Source organism: Cyprinus carpio, chromosome B24, assembly GCF_018340385.1.
Source record: "Cyprinus carpio isolate SPL01 chromosome B24, ASM1834038v1, whole genome shotgun sequence".
Taxonomy (NCBI): domain Eukaryota; kingdom Metazoa; phylum Chordata; class Actinopteri; order Cypriniformes; family Cyprinidae; genus Cyprinus; species Cyprinus carpio.
Window position 1 is genome coordinate 22,093,172 of NC_056620.1, and position 27,689 is coordinate 22,120,860.

At 36.1% G+C, this 27,689-nt stretch overlaps 1 protein-coding gene across 2 annotated transcripts; it reads left to right on the forward strand.

The window, feature by feature from the left end:
• The first annotated feature begins 219 nt into the window (after window positions 1–219).
• On the forward strand, window positions 220–27,444 carry LOC109050026 (calpain-15-like). Of its 2 annotated transcripts, XM_042752287.1 has the most exons (13): window positions 2,430–3,343; window positions 4,078–4,815; window positions 9,648–11,112; window positions 15,214–15,422; window positions 16,179–16,362; window positions 17,306–17,529; window positions 18,632–18,757; window positions 20,307–20,459; window positions 21,724–21,885; window positions 21,973–22,199; window positions 22,947–23,110; window positions 24,232–24,410; window positions 25,538–27,444. In XM_042752287.1, the coding sequence occupies exons 2-13, from the start codon at window positions 4,637–4,639 to the stop codon at window positions 25,713–25,715; spliced, it is 3,450 nt and encodes a 1,149-aa protein (XP_042608221.1). In that variant the 5' UTR covers window positions 2,430–3,343; window positions 4,078–4,636; the 3' UTR covers window positions 25,716–27,444. The 2 variants fall into 2 exon arrangements, with proteins under 2 accessions (XP_042608222.1, XP_042608221.1); XM_042752288.1 differs by lacking the exons at window positions 2,430–3,343; window positions 4,078–4,815 and adding an exon at window positions 220–597.
• Window positions 27,445–27,689: the final 245 nt, after the last annotated feature.

A 27,689-nucleotide genomic window follows, 5' to 3' on the forward strand; every position in this document is an offset into this window, starting at 1 on the left:
TTAAATTACAAATATGAACCATTGCAAGTTTTAGATTTAAAAAATACACAGTTTTTTAATAAACATATATTTTTAATAACTAAAAACCGTCGTGGGATTTGACCGCGGCTCGGGTTTCTGAGCCGTAAGGCGCCCCCTGCAGGAAAAACCCCGTGCATCTCCAAGGAAACAGTTACAGGCCGACGACATTTGCGGTCCAATGAGAATTCCCCTCTCTCTCCAATACACACAAAGCATTTTGGGAAACGAGTTTGAGAAATCCGCATTCTGAACGAGAGCTACGCATTCTTACCAGCGCAGCGCGGGCTTCCAGCGCGGTTTTACGGAGATCTGTTTCTTGTGATTATTTCCATAGAGGAGCATGAGGAACCCTGCGAGATTAAAGCAGTAGATCGAAGCAGCCAGATCACACATCAGCTCATCCACAAACGAGCATGGATCGGAGGAAAAGAGAGCTCGTGGGGAGCGAAGACGCGTTTATATGAAGAGTTTCGGGGAAGAAATGAATCGCTTCGGACAACAGAAGGGAAAGTTAAACAGACAAACCGAGAAAGAGAAGATCATCGGTCCATCCAAAGGTCTCCCTGTGCTTCACAAGTAAGATCGCTTTTCTAAACGCAGATTAAATCGATCATAAAACACCTCATATATCAAGCTGTAGGTAATTTATGTAGCCTGTATGTATTTCCATACGCGGTTTCTGTTTCTTTAACTGCGGGAGCGACAGTGGCATCAAATGTTACATTGTATCCTTTCTCCCTCTTCAACTTCCTTGGCGAAGTGATACAATGTAACATTCCGCCGCGGAAAGAGCTGTTCGTTCTAAACTCGAGCGCTGGTTTCGTGATAGTTTAACCTCTGGTTTGGTTAAGTGCTGGTTTAGGCTCTGGTTTATTGGTGCTGGTTTATTGGTGCTTCTAAACTAGGAAGTGAATTCTGAGATGTGGAAAATTCCTTCAGAAGCTGAATTTGGTATTTAAAGCAGTGCTGTGTAACACTTCTAACTGTTGAGCTGAATTGAGTGAGTGTGTGTGTGATGAGTCTCTTATAGGAATCACTTTAAAAATGCTCATATTTATGAATAATATAACCATACTGATCAATCATCATCAGTTCCTCATTCAGATCTGTCTCACTGAAGTTCTCAGTTTTTTTTTTTTTTTTTTTTTTTTTTTTTTAGATCAGATCATGTTCGATTTTCATTTGTAAGAATAATAAAGCATATTAGATTGTCTGTCTGTATGTGTATTCAGAAATCTGTCTCTCTCATGGATCAGTTGGCTCTGAATCTACAGTGTAACAGGTGTTAGTGTGTGTGTGTGCGTGTTTTTGTGACTTATGAGGACATAACCCATGTCCCCATTTTTCAAAACACTTATAAACCATACAGAATGAGTTTTTTTGAGAAAGTAAAAATGCACAAAGTTTCCTGTAAGGGGTAGGGTTAGGTGTAGGGTTGGTGTAGGGCAATAGCACATACAGTTTGTACAGTATAAAAAACATTATACCTATGGAACGTCCCCACAATTTACAAAAACAAACATGTGTGTGTTTGTGTGTGGGGGGTTAATTAGCTAACTTAGGTAGGAAATGCTCAAATAAAGTTTTAAAACTCTAAAATAAAAACAATCTCTTAGGGGCACAGAGTTTGAGTATCAGCTCAGTAGAAGTCTTTTGAGCTCACTGAGACTCATTAGGAGGAAGGTGTGTGTGTGTCTCAACAGTGACGCATTTTCTCCCGAATCTGCAGTCATCAGTGTCACATGCCTTAAATATTGTATGCATGTTTTGTCATTGTTAACACGATCCATAATGGAGTCTGTTGTGGTTTCAGTAGGTTGTTTCACACATCGGCTCTCTCACACCACAAGAATCTGTAGCTGTGATGTATGCGTGCGTAAGATCTTGTCAGACTGGTTTTATGAGTTGAGTTACTGAGAAAGTGCAATAACATAATTTCCATAGAACTTCCTGTATATGACTTACGCAAAAAGCGTTTTGAACACACCTAATTAACCAACAGTCTCTCTGAACACATAGTTGACCTACTGCTCAAATTCACACTGATGATGTTGCTATGTCATTGATCACAGCCACAGTTTTTGAAGTTTGCATTAATACTATTTAATAATGCAACTCAGTAATATGAGTAACAATGACGGGAACACTTCTTGTTTTCTGTGTACTGTACATAACCATGCAGTTAGCATAATGTATGTCTTTTTGATAATGCACTAAACTGGAATATTATATTATAGCCTTTTCTTTATTATCTCTCATAATATAGAAGAAATTAGTAACTTTACAATGTACAATCACAGGACACACAACTGATGTTCACATCCAAATATGTTCACCACTGCTCATTAAACCTTTATTTTTTTCTATTCATTAAGTCTTTTCCCAAGACATTTTGAAAGGAAATTCACCTTAATTGTCAAAAACATATTGTTATAATTCTGAAATGGTTTATATTTATAAAATAATAATTGATTAGATATTTCTTCTTATGATTTTGAGATGAAAAATGACCCAGGCGTGCTCTCGACTGGCTTCGTGAATTTCACCCACCTATGGTCTCTAGATTATTAGTGTGTATTTATACATGAGAAAAACGAGAGAATCCGAGTCCTGTAGCAGAGGCTGAGCGTCGAATCTGCGCATGCGCGCTGCTGACTCGCCGTAATCCTCGCGCATTTGCGCGTCCTGGAGAGAAACGGGCTGAATTAAGAAGCGAATCATATAAATAACTACATCATATGCATGCACATAAAAGTGCGCTTTAGACACACGCATGCTGTCATCATGAGTCCCGTGAGGAGATGCATGGAAACAGCGCTGCAGTTTGGCTGTTGTGTGTGCTTATACGGTGCGCGGCATCAGCATCATCATCCGCTCCAGCCGAATCATAAGTGACCGAACCGGCAAACGGAACCGAGCGGGAACGAACCGCACCGCACATCTGGACGGCAGCGTTTCAGCCGCAGGGATCTGTCTGCGTCATCCCTCCCGATGCTTTTGACGCTCGACCGCAGCTGAGACCCACATCTGGCCGGAGGACCGGCGGAACCGGAGCGCTCATGTCCTCACCGGGCCCGAGACCACTGCACCTCACCCGAGCCTCTCTGCGCCGTTAAATATTCATAGTCACGAACTGAGTGTCAAACTTGATACTCCGGTGCCTGGAGAGACAGATGAGAACCTTCACAGCCGTCGCTGTCACGTTATGAACATCTGCATGAGCTTTAGATGAGACTCAGATGAGATGAGCAGCTGGAACTGTACGAGCAGGACGAGATTCACTGCAGCACCTGCAGTCTGACCCGCTGAGGGCCTCCGCTGGGTCAGAAACCCTCTCTGTGTCATCTGAGTCCACTGATGCTGGAGACACACATGCATGCGCAGCCGCATACACACTGATACTTATACAGGGGTTTGCACACATATGCGTGCATAGTCATGTTATGTCGTTTTTATATCAGATTGATTAGTTTTTCAGTGCTTACTAGGGATCCACAAAATATTGGTGGCTAAACTGGTATCAGCAAATATTACCATGATTTTTAAATTATTACTGGTGTTTTTTAATTATTATTTTTATATATGAATGATGGAAAATAGATGGAATTAGATGCTAAAAGTTATCCTTCTTTTTTCGTAAGTATCAAACATTAAGCTCTTTCTTTTAAGCATGCAAACCCATATAGAATCATTATATCAGTCATATTTGAAATAAAATAATAGTGGTTATTGGTATCAGAAAAAATACCTTACAATTTTTAAATGTAGTTTTAAAAAATGTCTTAAAATATTTTTTACAATTTTAATTTGGCCTGTTTATAATGTTTCTACTAACTAAAACCTCCTGAATTGTCATTAGAAGTCAGTGTTTTTAACAGGTTGTACTATACCGTGTAGAAATAGTTTTTAAAACTGCTCTTCGCATGCATAGCTGATTAAACGCACGCACACACACATACATGCACTCATTCGCATGCGTAGATGCACACAGATTGATATGCTTGCTCTCTGGACACTGATGTTTGTTTGCGATGAAAGGAATATTTGCTTCTGCAGGCTGGATGAAATGTGACGCATCGTAATCCCGGCGACAGCTGCGGAAAGATGAGCCACAGACAGACAGAGAGTGAGAGAGAGAGACAGGCAGTGAACATGATTAGAGGGACTGCGCCGTGACTCAACCAGACGCATAAAAAACAGGAGACTGGAAACTTTCTTGCTGCGTCAAACTTCAGCTTTTGAAGCCGTGAACGGAGTGTTTTAGTCTCTAGTGCTTCAGTAATGTGTTGTACAGCCATCCCTGAAGTGTCATCCTTCCTCTCAGGTGAGGTTACGGCAGGTTAAACGCCACCTGAGGCTTAGAGAGACTGAAGGGCCCGTGGCCCTCGCAGACCTTTGGGAAAACGGCACCCGTGGATCATTTATAGACTTGATTGTGTGCATGAGTGCTGTCAATCACAGCCACTTCCTGATGTTGACCTCTGGCAGACCAGAGGAGATGTATGACCCTCTAAACTGAGCTTGAGACCCGTTGACTTTAGCGTTTGACTGTATTTATGTGCATGAAAGACAAACAGAAGGACGCAGCGTGTGCGTTTCTGAGTTGCTCGTGGCAATGGGGAGTTCTGCGTCGTCTCTGACCACGGACAGAGAATCAGATCACGGGTTCGGCACGGCTCCGTTCCCACCGGCCGCTCCGATGGGCTGGCTCAGGACCAGCCACAGCAGTCCGGTGTGGGGAACCACTTTCATCACACGCCAGCAGCAGCAGCCGATCCCACATAGAGAGCGCAGGTAAACACGTGCATGGCCTCATCAGGTGATTTAAAGTCAACATGATATCAGATTGACTGTTAACATGCTCAAGCAAATATTTAGGCCTACATTTAAGATTTATGCATTTGAAGTGCATGCACTTGGATCACACAGTTTACTAATAAAACTAGTGTGATAATATCTGTCAGTCATGCATCAGTGAAACAGATCACTGGCATAGTTTGATTTTTATTTCAATCACAATACATTCATTCAAAATGAATTGTGAAAACAATTAACATTTATTCTGTTAAAAGTATAAACATGGTTAAAATATGGAACAAGCAATATTCATTTATTAATGATAAATATATAAGTTGGTTATTGTGTATTTTAATACACATTTAGTAAATTAGTGATATTACAGAAATCTGACCTGTTTTATTCATGGATCACTGACAAATATGCATCACATTAAGTTTATTAGTTTGTTAAAACTGTGTAGTCCAAATGCATGGAAATGTAATTCAATGACATAAATCCTTAATTTAGGCCTAAATATGTTTTGAGTGCACGTTCCTGGTGGTTTTGTGAACGTTTCATCTTTGCATGTTTTTCTGAAGGAAATGTTTACCCACCGTTCAATATTTCTTGAAAAATAAGATCAAATTCCATCTTAGATTTCATTTGGAAATGTGTAAAATGAGTTGAGAATGCTATTTTGAGCTTAAGGAGTTAGTTTTTTTTTTTCTGGGATGTTGGTTCATTTTTTACTACCATTCAAAAGTTTTGTTTTATTTTTGGAAAGAAATGTAAACTTTTATTCTGCATGGAATAATTGATCAAATTTGACGGTAGGGACATTTATAATGTTACAAAAGATTTCTATTTCAAGTAGTATCACTGATTCTACACAAATATGAAGAAGCACAGCTGTTTTCAACATTGATAATAATCAGAAATGTTTCTTGAGCAGCAAATCAGTATATTAGAATAATTTCTGAAGATCATGTGACACTGAAGACTTGAGTAATGATGCTGAAAATACAGCTGTGCATCACAGGAATAAATTATTTATTAAAATATATTACATAAAAAACAGCTATTTTAAATTGTAATAATATTTCACTATTTAACTGTATTTTTGACCAAATAAATTGGTGAGCAGAAGAGACTTCTTTTAAAAACATTACAAATCAAACACTAGTGTAAGTAGTGCAGTAGGATCATGTTTAATGGAGTGTGTGTCAATACAGTGTATAGCTGAAACGTCTTGGACAGATTCCGAGTGTGTGTGTGTGTGAGTGATAAGCAGATGGTTTGGTTTTAGCAGATGGTACTGCAGCCACTCTGACTGAAGGCATCTTTTTACTAGAGGATCTTCCCTTTAACACTGTTCGCCAGGGGCACCCCGTGGACCCCTGAGGTTTCGTGTGTGTGTGTGTTGATAACACAATCTATGACATTCTTCTCTGTTTCACAGATGTTAATCGTGTTTGCCTTACATGTTGAGGCATGTGTGGTGGAGCTGAATCATCAGCATGTACACTGATGTTCATTTAAAGCGTTCATTCAAAAAGGAAAATTTGGTCATCATTTTCTCACCCAAATCTGTGAGGCTTTTATTTTCTGTGGACCACAATAGCAAACATTCAGTAGATTGTTCACACTGCTCTTTTGCATGTAATTAAAGTGAATGGGAAGAAGTATTGCTGAGCATCAAAAATGACAATTTGTAAAATTTGTAATCAAAAAAAGTTTCTTATCCAATCATCAAACATCATTGCTTCTTGATGTCTTGTCATTGCCATCTTTGAGTCGTGTGTGTCTGTGTGTGGAAATCATTTATACAAATACACATATATTTACTGTGTCCAGCCTCATTGACTGTCCATGTATGTCAAAAAAGATGTCCCTAAAATGTAAATAAGTGTGATTTAAATTATGACAGAAGTTACATTTTTGGGTAACCTATGCTGTTACATTGACATCAGCCAATCACAACTGAAGTCATTTGCATAAAGAAGTCTTTATTGCGAAATGGCCTGTTTAATGTTTAGGCTCAGCAAGAGGGTGGAAAACACTCATAAAGTATAACATTACCTTGGCTGTGATTGTACATGAACCTAAGGGACAGAAAGAAAAAAGCTAGTGTACATTATTTAACCGAGTTAACCGATCCATCCGAGCATACAATGTAAAGAAAACAGCAGTTCAGCTGTCAGGCTTGCAGAAACGTCCGTTTTTTTCCACAGCACCATCTGCTGTACGCGGCTGTTCATCTCCAAAAGTTCAGGGAGTAAAACAAACGGCTGTCACCGACCTTTTTAACAACTGACACGCCACAGACAGAAGAAACAAGCTCTCAGCTGGAGTCACATGGTGCAGGACGAGGAGCGGATGAATTATTCTTACTGCTAAAACAATTCCGTCATATTATTTTTATAAGGATTGAGCAGTGCAAGAACTCCACATGTCCTTGTGTTCTTTTTTTAAAGGATTTCTCGTGTTAACAGAATCCAGGCAGCTTCAGAAATACTTTATGTAATCCCTTTCCATCCGCGTCAAATTGTAAGCTGTTTCTGTGTTCAGACTATTTTTTTTTTTTTTTTTTTTACAAATCCATGTGGGTCATGAGGGTCAACTAGTGCCCAGCATCCTGGTGGATTAGCCAATTCGACTTAATACAAAATAACACACTTCACCTTTATCTTGACCTTTGACACTTTGAGACATGAGTGCAGTAGGACGTCCCAGTGTGGCATGTCAACCATGAACCCAGCTGTATGTCTCTATTGTGTGTGTGTGTGTGTGTGTGTGTCTGATCATTATCAGGATGTTTCCTGAGTGTTTTATCGAGAGAAAGTGAGTCTCTGCCCTCTCAGGCTTTACTGAGGATTTACTCCCATAGCAACAAGCTCCTATCACCTCAGCCAATCACAATTCAGAATAAACTCTCCCCGTGTATCTCTCTCTGACACACACACACACACAGTGGTTTAGTATGTTGCTTTCAGAAGTCTGTCTACTAAACTAAAATGCCAGGGTCGTCATATTTCTATTGGTTTGTTGGGAAACATGCTTTCATGTATATCAGGTTGAGAATTGAAATGTATTAATTGCAATATTTATTGGCTGAAAGAATGGTTTCATATTTTAGTGTTGCCTTTCATTGTTTTTTCGTGGGCAATAATGATGTAGATGCAAATAAAATAGTTATTTTGTAGCTGAGACTTTTAAAGTTTGTGTATATAGGAGTTGGCTTTTAAAAATATAGACCTTCGCTAAGAAATAAGGAAAAGTGTGACAGTCTTTCCTATATGGGACACATCAAGCCTGAATGCCCATGTTCTTATTAATTCATAAAAATGGATTGTTCTATGAATTCTTTCACCTCATGTGTCCTTTACATGTTTGCGTAATGAAAGGTGGTTCCTTGCTCAGATTTCATCTGTCCCAGATTGCCTCGATCTTCCTTATGTGACTCAAATGTGACTGTTTTAAATGGATTCTAGTCAACATTGTTCTTACATGATGTTCATCAGCCCAAAACCAAATACATTATGCCGTTGGAATGCTGTTATATCGCATACTCGGAAAAACTATTTCCGCCAATAATTCACTGCTTTCCAGCAGTGTTAACAGGTCACAGAACACACCCATCATGCACTGCAGAATGCACACGCACAATATGATCAGACACTCACACAAGCTTTGATTCTTTGCATTATTTATCAGCATGATCCTCCTTGAGTCGACGGTTAGTATCACTACTGAGTCAGTCATATAATGCACACACACACACAGTGCAGTGATGAGTGGGATGAGGGCCAGTTCTGTTAGACCAGTGCTAATGACTGTGACTCACTGTACAAATGTCTTACTGTTTTATGCAGTGGTCTTTGGAGACTCGGGGCCAAATGTCTCGGCACGCTCACAGGGAACCGACCCAAAGACCGGTATATAAAACAAAGAACAGTATATAAAACAGTTTTGAAAGGGTCTTCATAGTTGCCAAATATAATTTTTGTATGCTCTTGTTATTATTTTAGCTATTTTCTCTTTTAATTAATCAAATTAGTCATTTCTCATGTAGAGTAAGGGTATTTAATAATTGATAGTAATGGGCAACTGATGTGAATTTTTTAGTGGGAAACATCTAGGGAGTAGGGTGGATTATTAGTAGTAGTAGTATATAATGAAATATTATGCAATTTTATAATACTTTGTTGCTTTTCGCATGCACTGAAAAAGGTTTCCTTATCTCCTTATTAAATTAAGTATGTTTGTTATTTTTTGTTCAGCTTATTAATATTATTATATATTGAAAATGTTCTATTTGTTATATAAAAATATATTATGATGTATATTTAAAATAAAATATATATATATATATATACACACACACACACACACACACACACACCTCAAATTCACCTTAAAAAATTGTATGTAGATTTTTTTTCCTTGTAAAATGTTTATCCTGTTTGTCTACCTCAAAGTATGTTTATTCATCTTTTATTACCAATTTACCAAAAATAAAAATAGTTTTGCCATTAAATGGCCTCAGACATAGCATAAAACAATCAAATAAATTGGTTTTATATATGAGCGATGTCTCATAATGGCCCAATTTCATCTGATCAAGCAACCTGCCTGATATTTTAGGTTAATATATTGATATATTAATAATATTGGTTTATTAATAATGCATTGTATTATTAATCTTCCTTATGTGTCTCTTTATATAATCCTATTTGTATTTCCCCTCTATATATTCCTTTTTCTTTGTCAACTCTGTTCTGCTCTCTTTTGTGTACTTGGTACTTAAATTCAGTATTTAATTGTTTCTCTCTTTACTTCTTTTTCAGTAACTCTCATTCTCCTGGTTCGATGGCCGCAGTTGTGAGGAATTCTGATTGGTCATGCGGGCGCTGCACATTTCTTAATTCCAGCAGCTCCTTGCGCTGCTCTATTTGTGAAGCTCCTCGGCAGAAGCCGGATTTGAACCATATTTTGCGCCTCAGCAGTGCTGAGGAACCTCGCTGGTCCTGCCCCCGTTGCACTGTGACCAATCACCATGGATTAGGCTCGTGTACTGTTTGCGGAGCAGCTCCAGTTACACCCAACGGACCCCTCCCACCCAAGCAGCCCCCGCCCACTCCAGTAGAGCCCGCCTCCAGCCCAGAAGCCAAAGGTCAGGTAGCCAATGGGGAGTCCCGGTGCGCTGAATCCAATGGGGAGGTGTCTGTAGGAGGGGAGGGGTCATCAGAGTGGGCGTGTCCTCGCTGTACTTTAGTAAACACTCCTGTGGCATTATCGTGCTCGGCATGCGGTGGTCCGAGGAAACTCTCCTTGCCAAAAATCCCTCCCGAAGCGCTAGTGGTCCCAGAAGTGCGCACACCCGTGGCAGGGTTTCCCACGCAAACGGCAGGAGCGTCCGCGCCACTTCTTATTGATCTAACTGAAGATTCTCCACCCCAAGCACCTTCCGAAACCCCATCTCCGCCCCCTATCCCGTTTCTTCCCCCTTCCCTGTCCTCTCTTCAAAATAACCCTGTTCCTCGCAGCCGAAGGGAAGTCCCACCCCCTGGACGTCCTCCAAACCCCGCCCCCTCGCCAACATCACCCTCAACCTGCCCGCCTACTAAACCCAAGCCCCTCCCACCATCAGACAACTACCCAATCAAGCGTCTCAGTGTGCTTGAAGAGGAGGAGCCTAACAACCCCACCCCTCCAGTTACGTCACCGCCCTCTTGGAAGTGCCCTGGATGCTGCGCCCCCACAGCTCCTCCCTCATCATCCGCCGGGCGTTGTGATGCATGTCGAGGGTCACGGCCGGGTTCGGGCGCTGACGTCATCGACGTACTTGGTGAGTCGGTGCGATTCACGCCGGCGTCGCCGTCCAGTCCTGACTTCAGCTCGTGGGCGTGTTCCAAATGTACGTTGCGCAACCCAACGGGCACGGGCCACTGCACGGCCTGCGGATCGTCCAAATTGCACGGTTTCTCCGAGCCGTCCAACTGCTCGTCTTGTTCTCGGAAACAACCGCACTCCCACATGCGTGCCTTTACTTCCACCTCCTCTTCCTCCATCTCGTCCCCGTCGGCGCAGGACAAGAGCACCTGTCAGTGGACGTGTCCTGCCTGCACACTGTTGAACGAAGTGAGGATGAAGCATTGTGCGGCGTGTCACACCCCGCAGCAGTACCTCAATCAACGCAAAATTGGGAAGCCGCTCAAACGCCGGGAGAGCATGCATGTGGAGGCCCGCAGGCGCACGGATGAGGGAGAGGCCAAGGAATTGTGGGAAAATATCGTCAGCTTCTGTAGAGAGGTAAGACACTATGGGGAAAAATAATTATATAGGCTAGTAATTTTTAATAGGGCTGGGACAATAACTCAATTTGCAATGCATCGATTTATTGTCCCAGCCCTAGTTTTTAAGTAGCGTCTAGAGATTCTTTTTTTTTTTTTGTGTGTATGATACTGATTTTAACAAATATCGTCTGATACTCTGTTCTACGGAGTCCCGCAAATGATATGCATGTGTGTGGCCACGTTTTAAATAAAATGCATTAGATTGTTCCCTAGTTGTAGGTAAACTGTCTGTCATTTGAATTTATTTAAATTATGAACATTATTTAAATAAAAAAAGTTAGTAGCCACGATTAACCTAAAATGCGCGAACAAATGATTAAGTCCTGGGAATGATACATAGTTTAAGTGACATTACGATGATATTAAAATGAATTTCAGTAACAGAAATGTTGTCAGAATTGGTGAATTCAATTTAAATGATCAATTTAATTTAATCCTGAAAGATGCACAATGTTTTCCATGTAAAAAATATGTTGATAAATGTAGTTTATTAATTGGGCTAGGGATATTTTAGAGTTAAATTAAAATTATTATTATGTAGTTCCAATTGTTCATTTTAAAAACTAAATTATTTCAACAGATTTTTTTACGTATATTATACATATAGTGTATACATAATCGTTTAAAAGTTTGGAGTCTGTATGATTTTAATGTTTTTGAAAGAAGTGTCTTATCCTCACTAAGGCTGCATTTACTTGATCCAAAAATACAGTAAAATTGTGAGATATTATTACAATTTAAACTAACAGTTTTCTACTTGAGTATATTTTATTATGCAATTTATTCCTGTGATCAAAACTGTATTTTCAGCATCATTACTCCAGTCTTCAGTGTCACATGATCTTCAGAAATCATTCTAATATACTGATTTGCTGCTTAAGAACCAAATTCAAGACCTTATCCAACACAATAGCTGTACTTTATTAATTATTAATGAACTATCTGTTTTTAGTATCAGTGTAAATGTCAGTGATCGATACATCGGTGCATCTCTAGTGGTCTCATTTGTAGTGTTCACTGTATACTGTAATATATATCTCTTTATTACACACTTGACCCGCCTAAATACTAATGTTCCATTATCTAAACATCCTGCTACTCTATTCTGTTGACATTTCATTGGTATCAAACCGCAGCTCTGTTTTTGATGCTGAGCCAATATCAAAAACACACAGAGCATTAAATCAGCGGCGCCCCTCATATCTCCTTAATATTTGATATATTTCTGACCTTCCTGGAGGAGAAAATGCTCAGACCTTGTGTGAGAGATGATGAATGCATGTTGTTCAGCTCGTGATGCTCTGTTCAGACAAAAGGGACGTTTAAGGAGCGTCCCGCAGAAGTTAATGGCCGTGTGCTCTTGTGAGTCGAGTGTGTAATGATTCACTGCCAACGGGGCTGAAATGCTAATTCCCAACTTCTTCTTGTTCTTGATCTTTTTCCATATTCCATAAAAGGTTTCATAAAAGAACACAAAGGTGTTTATGCACTTTATCATTTACAATGGAAACTGCTCTAAGCGGAGTACTTCATCTTTTAAATTGAACAACTCCCTTAGTTCTGGGACTCATAAATACAGGTTCAGCAGCTTCTCAAAGATCTTCTTTAATCAGGAGTTTTCCTTTCAGATATGTTTCTAGGAACTTCAAAGTTCCCTGATGTCTCTGATGTCCTGAGAAATAGATGTGTCTTGGTTAATTTTTATATTTTAGCCTTGAGACTGATAGTCAAATCAGATTGACCTTTGTATTTTCTGCTCTTAAAGACCTGTGATGGTATAAAACCAAAGGTTGAAATCAAGACACAGTTTGATGCCAATGAGAGCTTATGATATCTACAGTAACTGATAATAATTACTTGTTAGTGTCATATTAGTGGCTAAATATATTTGTCTAGTTAAGGATGTCTTTCAGAGTAGCTTAAACCATGATAAATCAAGTCTAGATGTTCTGAATAAAATGCACAATTACTTCCCATGTGAATGTGTGCATATTAAATGCATATTATTTAATGATGGTATGAGATATCCACAATATGATCTCAACAGTACCTGTCACTAATGACTTGTAATTATCATCTCAGAGGTTAAATGTATATTTGGATGCTGCTTCATGACACTCGTAGTCTGAAATGCTTCTCCAGTGATCTGAGATTTTCCATGTTCTCTGGTTTCCGCACTACATGCCTTATTTCCGCAGGAGGGCCGATGCAACATGAGATGATTGCTCAGGTTTTCTCTGAGATGAAGTACATCTTTTTGCTTTTTTCTTGCGTGTTACGTGACTAGATGTTCCTTCAGTGTTTTTGGGGCACATCAGGATGCGTTAGTGTTTACAGTGTAAACGTGACGTGTCCGTAAGCGTCCCTGAAGATGCTCTGAGTGATCTGATCTGAGAACGTTCTGGCTTGTTTACTTGTGATCAGATCAGCCAGACTGAATGTTCATTTCAGGTCTAAGCGCAGCTGTGATTTGACCCAGATGTGCTCACTTCTGAAATGTTGCATGATGAAAGATGATGCATCACAAATTAAGTTTAGAGCCTGCGTCTTAGCTGTATTTTCCTGCACGTTATATATTTGCAAATTAAAAAATATTCTTTGCAAATGGGATTTCAGACATCTTGAATACAAATTGACGCACGGTTGCGCCGCGTTTCCACATCCGCACGTGTTTTCCCAGCAACCCCTCCGATCTGTGTCCGTCTGCACTCACAACCTGGGAGACTTATTTTTAGAAACGGTTGCGGAAGCAATTAAACAGCTCTCCAGAGTCAAAATGACCCCTATTTCTCCGGCATACACGTGTTTTCTGCAAATAGAAAAAAAATCAGGTGAGAGCTGCTGCTGCCTGTGAGAATACGTTTGAGGTCTGTACATTTGAAGCTTTATTGTTCCTGCACAATATCTGCTGCAGTTTTGCTCCAGAAGCTTCTGGACTAGTTTACTGCAATTTTACATGTTTCTTCACTCTTCACTGTGTCTTCATGTGATGCACAACATGTCGACTCTGTAAAGACGTACACACTAACAAAGTGAACAGAAGTTGATGATTTAGGGTGAAAGTTTGTGTGTTTTTAGGTTGAATAAGGTAAAAATGAACAATTGCTTCTTTACTTCTTGTATATTGTATGCATATAAGTTAATGATGGCAAATATGATCTTAATACATTTAGGGGAAAAAAGCAATTAAATTATTTCGACCTTATTTATTAAAAACGTTGTTAATAATGCGTATATGTATGTATGCGTGTGTATATATATTAGTGCTGTCAAACGATTAATCGCATCCAAAATAACTTTTTGTTCACTCAATATATGTGTGTGTACTGTGTATATTTATTATGTGTATATATATAAAGACACACACATACAGTATATATTTCGAAAATATTTACATGTATTTACATGTATATTTTTATATTCATATAATTTATAATATATATATTTATATTTAATATATAAACATAACATATTTTTCTTAAATATATGCATGCATATTTATATTTTATATATAAATATATAATAACTATACACAGTACACACACACATATTATGTGAACAAAAACTTTTATTTTGGATGCGATTAATCGTTTGACAGCACTAATGTATGTATATATATATATATATATATATATATATATAACCAGTCTTAAGTCTCTGGGGTATATTTGTAGCAATAGCCAACAATACATTGTATGGGTTATCTATTTTTCTTTTATGCCAAAAATCATTAGGATATTAAGCAAAGATCATGTTCCATGAAGATATTTTGTAAATTTACCGTAAATATATAAAAAATGTATTATCATTTGTAATATGCATTGCTTAGGACTTCATTTGAACAACTTTAAAGGCGATTTTCTCAATATTTAGATTTTTTGCACCCTCAGATTCCAGATTATCTCAGCTGAATATTGTCCTCCTAACAAACCATACATCAATGGAAAGCTTATTTATTCAGCTTTCAGATGATGTATCAATCTCAATTTAAAAAAAAAATTGACCATTATGACTGGTTTTGTTTGTCCAGGGTCACAAATTCTTGTGTGTGTTGTAGAACGCAGTGAACTTCGTGGATGACAGTTTCCCCCCCGGTCCGCGTTCGGTCGGGTTCCCCGAGAACGACAGCGTCCAGCAGCGAATCAAAAAGTGGCTCCGCCCTCACGAGATTAACTGCAATAACTTTAAGGATCGTGGCGTGAAGTGGTCTGTGTTCAGGACACCACGCCCCTCAGATATACTGCAAGGCCTTCTGGGAAACTGCTGGTAAGAGAAGAGCATCTATCTACGGCTGTGTTTGAAATGAAGTACTAGTTTACTGCATACAGCTCAGTATATAGTGTATACTGTACAGTATTTGTGACCCTCTCTGTGAAATCCAGCCTAAAGTCTCAAAATCTAATTGAGATAACAAGCATCAAAGTTTGATTTCAACCATTATTTTCACTATGATTTCAATCTTTGACATGGTCTTACTCAGTATTTATTAAAGATATCACGGTTACATTTTCACAGAATGTTCTTTACCGTATAAAGGATGATTTTTATGTAGTTAATCAAATAAATCACTAAAAAATTACTTTAGCTGGGTTTTCACAGCCAGGGTCACATTTGAAGCAGTATGTATTATGCACAGTGTTGGAGGAAGTGCATTACAGCTAATCCGATAACTTTTTTCAAGTAACAAGTAGGGCTTTTACAGTTGCCAAAAATACAATTTTGGGTTTTTTTTTTTTATAAATCAAAATAAGCAAGCTCAGGTGACAAAAAGTAACACAGAGGTAACGTAATGCATTACTTCCCATCAAATGTAACACAATTGTGTCACAATTAGTTACTTTTTTATGGAGTACCGCAGTATCGTAAACTAGTAACTTTTTATGCATTCAAACACTATTTTTTGTCACATGACTTCAAGTGGCGTCTACTTTAGCTGTTTAGTTGTGCACACCATCATTTCAGCCCCAGATTAGTGATGTAGGAGTGAAATGTTCATGGTGTCGCTCTTCTCAAACTTCTCAGGTTTCTAAGCGCTCTGGCGGTGCTAGCGGAGCGGCCCGAGTTGGTGGAGCGTGTGATGATCACCAGAACCATATGCAAGGAGGGAGCGTATCAGGTGCGGCTCTGTAAAGACGGGACGTGGACCACGGTTCTGGTGGATGACATGCTGCCCTGCGACGAATACGGATTCCTGCTCTTCTCACAGGTTTGTGTGGCTGTGCTTGAGTTTGTTTGTTTGTTAGGACTGATTTTATAAGTGCTTCCAATTAATAGACTAATCATGATTATTTGAGATAATTGCCATCACTGAGCAGTTTCAAATATTGTCGTCCAAAGTAAATAATTGCACACTTTTTTTACCTACAGTACAAAACAACCAGAGGTGGCAATTAAATTAATTGTAGTTAATTGTAACAGCAAATAGTTTTGATACATACAAATTGGAAGCAGATCTACGTTTATCTGAAAAATAAAGAATTGCATGTCTTTACTTACTAAAGTCAGTTGTAAAATAATGATGTAATATTAGGAATAATAATTATGTATGCTGTTATTGATGATTATTTTATATGCAAATATTTTAGACCTTTGCTGGAAAGTATTTAATCGGTTGTTTTAAAAAAAAAGATGTTTTAAATATTGTAAAAATGTTAATATTCTAAATGAATTTATTATTCCAAAAAAAATCTAAAATGAATCAGCATGAGAAAAATAAGTAAACAAGATTAAAATGTTGTATTCATTGTAAAATAATTAAAAAGAATTATGTTTCAGTGATTCTTATGTATGCAAATATTTAAGTTAGTTAAAAGTGTTTTAAACATTGTAAATATTTTAAATGAATTTAAATTTAATTTTTAATAAATTATTAAAAAGGAATTATTATTACTGAATATAACTGTATACGTTTTATATACAAATGTTATTATGATTAAATATATGGAACATAATTATATTAAATAAAATTATATTTAAATATTTTTGTTTACAAAGGCTTTTTATTACAAAGTAGTGTGTATAGGCAATTCTAAATTGTATTTTTGAAAGCATTTTTTTTTTTACTGCAAACATTACATCCCTGTTGGTTGCTTTACTTTCTGCTAATGGCTTGTATTAATATTTTAATCCTGTGTTTTTCTGTGGGACAGGCTCAGCGGAGGCAGCTGTGGGTCGCGCTGATAGAAAAGGCTCTGGCGAAGCTGCATGGCTCATATTTTGCGCTGCAGGCCGGTCGTGCCATCGAGGGTTTGGCGACGCTCACTGGCGCCCCCTGTGAAAGTCTGATGCTGCAGGTCAGCTCAACCAACCCACGAGAAGAGCCCATCGACACGGACCTCATATGGGCCAAAATGCTCAGCTCCAAAGAGGCCGGGTACGGCGACACGCTCCAGATTATTAAACTAATTGTCCTGTAATTTGAGCCCTGAAATTTATTCACTCTGCTAATTTCAAGGCACTTTATAAAATGACAAGGCATCTTTTGTCCTTTATAATAAAGGCAAAAAGCCAATAAATGAATTAAAAGAAAAAGCCTCTAAAGTGTATTACTACAAATTGGTTCGATACAAAACATTTCTGGGCTACTTGGCAATTACAGGACAATTAGTGTCCACATACTAGCATTAGTTATACATACAGTATCAGCAGAATAATGCAGATTACACTGCAAAAGATTGATAATGGTATTAATTTATAAGTATTATGTCTATAATTATTATTTATTAATTAGAATTTATAATAAACATTATATCTAAAAGACACACTGTTGGATATTTTCAACCATTATTTAAATGTTGTTGTAATCATTTTATATGAAGTAATTACTATATTTATATAAATATTTATGTTTATTCATTTTCTGTCCATCTGTAAATTTTTGTTATATTTGTAAAGTTTTGTTATATTTGATTTTGAAACAAAAAATTGGAATTAAAATATTATTCAAATAATAATAAATGATTCAGCTAAAATAAATATATAAATAAACAAGGATAAAAAGGTTGTATTTTGAGTTGTATGTGCTATAAAGTTATTTGTTAATTTGAATATTCATATGGTATTTATAAAACAGGGTATGTAATATTGTTAACTAAAATCATTAAAAAAAAAAAAAACTTTTTTTACATGAAACAACTGAAATCAAATTAAATATAAAAATATATAAATATAAAAATTAATATGTATTTTAGTTTTCAAAATGTACTTGGTTTAGCTTGATGTACTAAAATAACTACAACTGAAATAAAATTTAATAAAAGGCATATTTAAAAATAAAAAGAATAAAAAAGACCAAAATTGCACAATAAAATACTAAAAATGTAACAAAAATGTAATTGCTAATGGACTATATGTAAACTAATTCAAAATTATAATTAAAAAAAAAGTGTCAAAGATACTTAAAAGAATCACTGTTCTGTAGCAGTGTAATTGTGAAGTGAGTTACGAGGTTTGTGATGGTTCTGTGTGTGTCTCAGCTTCCTGATGGGGGCGTCCTGTGGTGGCGGGAACATGAAGGTGGATGATGCTGTGTATGAATCTCTGGGGCTCCGCCCACGACACGCCTACTCCATACTGGACGTCAGGGATGTTCAGGGCTACAGGTCAGACACCTTCACAACATGCATGCTGTCAAATAAGGATTTGTTCACCCATGCGACAGAACAGATAATAAATAGCACTCTATGACTGATAGAGGTGCAACTATACACATATTCACACTAAAAATGTTCAGTATGGGTCTTATTAGTTCAGTAAGCAGTGTTGTTTTAACCACTGCATATGCAGAAGTTAATTTGGAACTCTTCATTTCAATGAAACGATATCAGTTCTTAAATCAAAAGATTAAATAAAACTTTATTAGACATTTATATAGCGCACCTCCCGTCCTATAAACTCAATAAGCTTTGCACCGAGTTCATTTCGATAAGAAACAAAATCTCATCTTTCATATTCTGTTAGTTTTATGAGGAAACTCAAGCTGTAAATGGCATTTTGTTGTTCTTTAAATGTCGTGACAGATCACTGTATAATCACGATCATCCCTTTCTTTTACTATTTCTTTACAGTTCGTTTTATAATGATGTTCATGCTTTTCTTTTACTACTAGTTAGTGCACAAAATTAACATAAATGAGACAAGTCACTCATTTAAAAAAGTTTCAACTGTAGAAACTACAACTGAAATCAATAAAATGCATCTTGTAAAAAAGACCAAAAGCAAAAATGTAACATTGCTAATACAGTACTAATTCAAAATTATAATTAAAAAAAAAGGGAAGTCTTAAAAAGAATCACGGTTCTGTAGCAGTGTAAGTGTACGACAATCGGTTCTGTGTGTGTCTCAGCTTTTGTTCAACTAAAATAATCAGCTTGTAAAAACATTAGCATTACATGTACAAAAGCGTCATTACACAAACTAATTTGTTCGCTAAAATAATAGAAAACTGTTTACTAAAATATAGCATGTTTAGCTAATATATGAATTATATTTACTTAACCTGTTAGTGATGTCTTAATTACTTAACGTATGTTTAAATAAATCTGTCATGAAAAAGTTATAATTGTGAACAAATTGGAGAAACAAATTTATAGTTTAATTTAAGTTAATGTAAAAACGGCCTTATGTATAATTTACATTTGTGTACCATTTTTAATTTCAGTTTTGAATATTATATCTAAAAATAAATAGAAATGAAATGTAATACTTTTGTTTGCTTTGTTAATCTTTAATATCTAGTAATATGCAAGTAATACTTTACAGCTGAAGAAGATTTTTTTATTTTTTTTTTTATTTGAATTGCATTTATTTAAAGACAGAATCATAATTTGTACAGTAAACCACTGTTTAATGAAAGAGTAAGTTTGGTTGCTGTTCCTGAAAACGTATTGAACCATGACTTCAAGACCAAACTGTCATTTTTGTTTACCGTTACACACCTACTGCTTCGCATATACTGAAAATTATTCATGCTGTTATGCAAAGAACAAAAAAGTAGTCCATATAGGTTTTCTGAGGTCATGCAATAGCATGCATGAAGAAGTGAGATGTTTTTATATCATGAGCCACGCGTGCCGCATGCTGCGTGCCGCTCCCGTGTCAGTAAAGCAGGACAGAGCTGTAAATCTGGAGCGCTTCTCGTTTTGTGTTCAGACTGCTGCGTTTGAGGAACCCCTGGGGCCGGTTCTCCTGGAACGGCTCGTGGTCAGACGAGTGGGCCGACTGGCCGCAGCACCTGCGTCACGAGCTCATGGCTCATGGCAGCAGTGAAGGCGTCTTCTGGATGGAATACGGAGACTTCATTAAGTGAGTCATTAAGTGCTTCACCTGTGTTAAGAGAGGAGCTTCATCAGAGCTTTCCATAAATAAAGAGCACCTCATTAGTGGCCTGTGTATTTGTACTGTATTATATTATGTATTTATTTATTTTTATATATCTATTTTATATATGAATTTATATAATATATATATATATATATATATATATATATATATATTATATATATATATATATATATAATATATATATATATATACATACATACACACATATTTTTTGTGCAAATTTTGTTTAAAAATATGTTTACATTAATTCAATTTTAAATGATATAAACATACATTATTTAATGATGACAAGAGTATCTACTTAAATTTGAAAATGTGAGGTAAATATGCTGTATATTATTTGTATTATATTATGTATTATATATTTAATTTCTTTTTTTTAATTACGTTTTACACCTTATTTTTTAAAATTATTAAAATCTACATTAATTTAAAAAACATATTTTATGCAATTTTTATTAAAAAAAGATTAAAAATATGCTTTTTGAAAACAAAAAAAGCATATTGAAAATATTCTATTTAAGAAAATTATATTAAAATTAATTAATTTTATTTCATATAAACATTATTTAATGATGACATGAGACCTGCTTTAAATTTGAAAGACTTTTTGTTAAATATATTGAAAATATTATGTTAACATTTTAATTGTACATATTTAATGGTGGCAAATGAGATCTACATACATTTAAAAACGGAAAAAGAGACTTATTTTACATCATATTTATTACAAATGTTAAAAATATATAAATTTTATGTTAAATACATATTTAATAAATACAAAATCTACATAAATGTAAAAAAAATACATATTTTGTTTAGTTAATATGATATACATTTTTAATATTTAATATTGTTTACAAATTTATGTAGATTTCAAATGCTATAATTAAAGACATTTAACACAATTCTTATAAAAATTAAGCTATATATATATATATATAATGTTGGCAAATGAGATCAAATTATTTACATATTTATTAGATTTTAAATAATTATTTTAACAGTTGTTTTATACATTTTATACATGTTCTTTAATGATTGTAAAGGAGATGGACAAAATAATTATATTTATTTAAAAATTAATTTAATTCCAATCAGGTATTGTTATCAGCTGATGCCCTAATTGGCCAAAACACAGATCCATGTGTATCAGTCTATCGTTAGATCTAGAGCAGAAAAACCCTGTTATTCAATTTGTGGTGATTGTATCTTATGTGTGCAGGTACTTTGATTCGGTGGATATCTGCAAGATTCATCCTGATTGGCAGGAAGTTCGTCTGCAGGGCTGCTTCCCCTGCCGAGCGAATAAACCGGTGACCGTCACCGCCCTCACGGTCCTGGAGAGAACCGCGCTGGAGTTCGCCCTCTTCCAGGAGGGCAGCAGGTAAATAACAGCCAAATAAATAAATGAGACATTAAATATTAGTCATAAAACAACAACAACAACATAAGTTCTGTGTCACTCCTCCAGGCGTTCGGACACGGCCGACAGTCACCTGTTGGATCTGTGCATCATGGTCTTCCGGGCCTCGTTTGGGAACGGGAATAAGCTGGTCCTGGGACGTCTGCTGGGGCACAGCAAGCGCGCGGTGAAGAAGTTCGTAGGATGTGACGTGATGCTGGAGCCGGGAGAGTATGCGGTGGTCTGCTGTGCCTTTAATCACTGGCAGATGGACCTGACGGGCGCTTCGACACCAGGTACACAAACACACTTAATCACAACAAACACTCTGGAGAGTAAGCAGGAGATCAAAGGGATAATTCATTATCCATGTTATTAATTACTCACCCTCATGTTGTTCCAAACCCCTAAGACCTTCGTTCATCTTCAGAACACAAATTAAGATATTTCTGATGAAATCCGAGAGCTCCCTGACCCTACATAGACAGCAATGCAACTGCAATATCAGTGTCTCAACTTCAATTTTGCGAAGCTACGAGAATACTTTGTGCGCAAAGAAAACAAAAATAACGACTTTATTTAAAAATTGTTCTCCTAGAGTTACCGTCTTCTGCTATTATCGAGAGTACCACAATGCATGCGCGTGTACTCCTCTGAACGTAATCAACGTTGTTAACGTTCATTGTATTACTTTCATGGGAAACGCGTGCATGCATCTTGGTACTCTATACTCGCGGAATACGGTGAAGCAGGGGAGGAAAAAATTATCGTAGCTTCGCAAAATTGAAGTTGAGCCACTGATGTCACATGGACTGTTTTACTGATTTCCTTGCTATGTTTCTGGGCCTGGGAACATTTCAGTTGTGTTGCTGTCTATGGAGGGTCAGAGAGCTCTCGGATTTCATCAAAAATATCTTAATTTGTGTTCCGAAGACGAACGAAGGTCTTACAGGTTTGGAACAAGATGAGGGTGAGTAATTAACGACAGACTTTTCATTTTTGGTGAACTATCCCTTTAAGAAAGCATGCGTGTGTTTTTACAGTGTCCAGCCCCACCAACGCTCGCAGACCCAGTCAGGATTTCCCAGGGTACATCTTGGCCATCTACAGCTCCAGACAGGTGATGGTGGAGCAGGTGGAGGCCATGTCCACTACACTCGCCGACGCCATCATCCTGCTGACGGAGAACAAGGGAGAGAGACACGAGGTACACCCGCCGCACGGAGAACTTTCACTAGCGTTTCTCCAGTGCATGAAGATAAATATGTACATTTCTAACACTTTAGATCATGGAACACGTTCACAATTTTAAGAGTTTCCCTCAACAAACTCCTAATTTGCTGCTTATTAATAATTAGTAAGGAAGTTGTTAATTTAGGTATTGGGTCGGGTTAAGGGATCTAGAATATAGTCATGCAGAATAAGGCATTAATATGTGCCTAATAAATGGCATGCTAAGTGTTACTGTGTAATTTTATTAATTCTATTTTTTTTTATCTGTGAGGAATTTTTAGAAATCACACTGAGCAGAATAAAACTTAAATGTTGGGAAAATGTTTATGATTTCATGAAATTTGAGATTTTGTTCTTTCAAACTTTTTTTAATAATAGGAATAATGTAATAATTCCTATTATGTATATTGTTGTTATGCATTTATTTGATACGTATTGTTAGTATAGAGTAGTAAATACTAGAATAGTATTTATAGTATATTTTTATTATGTAATCATTATATCTAATAGAATTTGTTTATAATAATGTCATTAATAAGTGAATAATTAAACATATAATTAACAAAGGTGTATATTACAAATGTGTATGTTTAGAAGATTTAGTAATATTTTCTAATAATAATTTATATATAATTTACACATAAATTATATGAATGTGAAGATTTTGTATATCTGTAAATATAATACACTTTTATTACATAATCATAAATATAGTATTAATCACAAATGTGTGTATTTGCTATCAATATTATATATTTCAATATATAGTAGTTTTTGTTATCATTACTAATTAATTTAAATATATATATTAATTAATTATATTAATATGTATTTACACTAGTCAACATTTAAGTGGATCAAAACCTTTTTTCCGTTCTTGTCTTAGGACAGCTTTGGCTAACTTTTTTGATCCAATTCAATTTTTATATTTTTATTTTTAAAATTTAAATTTATTGGTTAAATGTGGTTAAACGTGTATGTATGTATACCTTTAACCAACTGTGACAACTTCCTCTTCTGAGAAACCTGGAGAAAATGTGATAATTAAGAGCAAGCAACGAGGAAGGCTGTGTAATGAGGTGTTTTGTTTTTCAGGGTCGGGAAGGAATGACATGTTACTACCTGACTCACGGGTGGGCGGGGCTCATCGTCGTCGTGGAGAACCGTCACCCGAAGTACTACCTCCATGTGTCATGTGACTGTACCGACAGCTTCAACGTGGTGTCGACCCGCGGCAGCCTGAAGACCATCGACAGCGTGCCGCCGCTGCACAGGTAAACACTTCCCTGGTTCCTCCAGGCTTTGCTCGTCTGACAGCAGCAGGATCCAGAGCAGCTCCAGGTGGAAGCCTGCAGTGGGATCGAGAATGTTAATCCTGCTTTATTTCAGGTTTATTCACAGCGAGAGCCACATGACAGTTTCACCTCTGAAGTATTCATAGCTCAATCACACTCCTCTCATTCACATGATTTATTAACCCTTACAGTGCTGCTTATGCAGTTTCGACAAACACAAATATTAATTAAAAAATTAATAATAATATAATAATTATTAAAGATATTAAAAACAAAAAAAGGATTTATTTATTTATTAATATAATATAAAAATAATTATTATTTATTTATATGAATGAATGTTTTTTTTATTATTATTTTTTATTATTTATCACTTATAATAGTATGAATATATATATATATATATATATATATATATATAATATATATATATATTATATAATATATATATATATATATAAAATACTTAATCAGTTTTTTATTCAAACCAAACTTAGGCAGTACAAATGTTACAATTTTAATAGTTTTAAATATATATATATATATATATATATATATATATAATTAGAAATTAACATCATATCATTGTTTTTCCACATTTCTATAATAAGTTTTTTTTTTTGTTTATTATTTATTCGTCTGAAATATCTCAAAGGCCCAAAATATATATATATATATATTTTTTTTTTTTAACTAAATAATTTTATAATATTTTATATGCTTCTCTAACATTAAATATAATTTTATGATGTAAATTTCTCTCAATGCATCTACCATAAATTGTTTATAAAAAGGAAGGGGGGAAAAATCTGTTTTATATAATGTTATTTTATTACTTATTTATTCCTATTATTATCTGTATTTGAAATATATATTTATAATGTTAATTTCACTCAAGTTATCCATCATCTTTGGTGTGTTAATTTTTCAGTGAGAGCACTGCGATGCATTTTGAGATTGTTTTCTTCTTCAAAGAAAGTATGTTTGAATGCATTATAATGTTGCTGCTCACCTGTGCTGCCTAAAAGTGCTTTCTGTGTGTGTTTTTACTTTCAGGGCAGCAGTGTGATTCATTAACGCATGTTTTCTCCTTTCATGTGTTGCAGGCAGGTGCTGGTGGTCCTGTCCCAGCTGGAGGGGAACGCCGGATTCTCCATCACACACAGACTGGCCCATAGGAAAGCGGGGCAGGCGTCTCTGGGCGACTGGACGTCTAGTAAAGCCACACACTCGCCCCAACTCACGCCAGACACTGACGGACTGCACAGACCGCGGCCGCTTTGACACACGCTCACACACACACACACACATATAGACACACTGTCCCGTCATAAAACCACATCGACAAGTTCAGACCCGTGATGATGAAGAACACACACGCAGCCACTGAGAGGGACTGGGTGGAACTACTGAGCCAATCACACGTCTGCTCACTGAGCCAAGCCCCGCCCACTGCAAACACAGCCGCTCTGCTCAAGCACACGCGTGTCATGATGAGCTGCATTCACATCCATCCTGGAGTCCTGTCACCGGACTTTAGTTTCTCTCCATGCGTTCAGTCAGACGGCAGATCTCACCGAAATATTGCACACGGCTCATTTCACCCGGAATTAAAATATATATATTTTTTTTTTAAATAGCAAAATGAAGCCTGTTTTTGGGACTATTATTATTAATTCAGTTTCAGTTATATATATATATTTTTTCATGACAATTAAGCAAATTTCCCCTCCTGTTTATATTACTGTAAGACTCATTTTTATTCAATTATATTAAATTGTCTTTCATGCAATTCTTTTTTTCTCCAAAAAATTCTGTATTTCTGACTTCTAAACAATAAAATAATAATAATAATTATTATTACAGATTAAATTTTATTAGATTTTTTTCATGACAAACACATTTTCTCCTGAAATTCACATTACTGTAAGACTTCTGGACATTACAGTTTTATCATAATTATTATTATTATTATTAAAGTGTCAATTATATTAAATTAACTTTCATGGCAATTAAATGCATTTTCCGCTGAAATTCACATTACTGTAAAACTCCTGACTTCTAGACGCTTCAGATTTATTTTAATATTGTTATTATAATTATTAATATTATTACTATAATTACAGTTATATTAGATTATTTCCCCCCTAATTTTACCCTCAAATCTGGACATTTCACTTCGTTTTAATTTTTACTTTTTGATTTTTGTTAATTAAGATTATCCTCACTAGATTCTTATTACTTCATTACTACTTTTTTTTTTGTTTATTATTTATTCGTCTGAAATATCTCAAAGGCCCAAAATACAGTTTTAATTTCCTTAAGCATAATGTATCTTGATTCTTCCTTTAATCTTAGGGTGAAATGTGCCGAGTTCTCAATATATTTTGTGAGATTTAGGTTTAATGGCGTTCTGACAGCCAATCAGCAACCTGTTCTGTGGTCACATGTTCTGTATAGTGGGTTATGTAAGGACAAATGGTGATACTTGATTTTAATGGAAAGCCAGGTGTGGTAAATGAGGGCTTCATGTGTTTGAACGCACATGTGGGAAGCATCTTTTAATTTATTAATGCTGTGTTTTAGTAAAGAAGCACAAGAGAAGCTGCTGAACGAGAGCTGATGTGCAGAGACTCATGGGAATCTTTTCACCTGTGTGTTGGACTATATTTGTGCACGGAGCGTCTCCTGTGTGGTTTTCCTCTGAATGTTGTCAGAGTCAGACAGTGTCTCCCTCTGTTGGTGTGTGTCGGTCTGATCATGTGACGTCTCACACACGTTCTGTCTTTCTTTTGTAAATTGTACAGCGCTGGTCCCATCAGAAGTACACGCTGTAATTATACAGATCTCTGTCAACCAGGAGTATAATATGTAGAATATTTTATGGATTCTTGGACATAAAAACAAAGTATAAAAGTTTAAAATCTGTATGGTTCATTTGCAATCTCAGGTTCTGTAGGACCAAATGATAAATAAAGTCTTTGCTTTGTTTCATTTTTTTTAAATCAAGAAACATGTGAGTTGCTGGCTTATTTTTATTTGTCACATTGTTTGTTCTGATCTTAAAGGTGAAGTGTATTATTTTTTTTTTTTAAGTGTTAGAATGTCTTTTTTTTTTTTCTGATCTTAAAGGTGAAGTGTATTATGTTGTCAAGCAGACATCATATATTGGTTATATAGAGTTCATGTAGACACTTCTCTATATTTTTGTAAATTTCATTCCCATGGTGCTGTAAATTTACAGACTAACAGATTAAT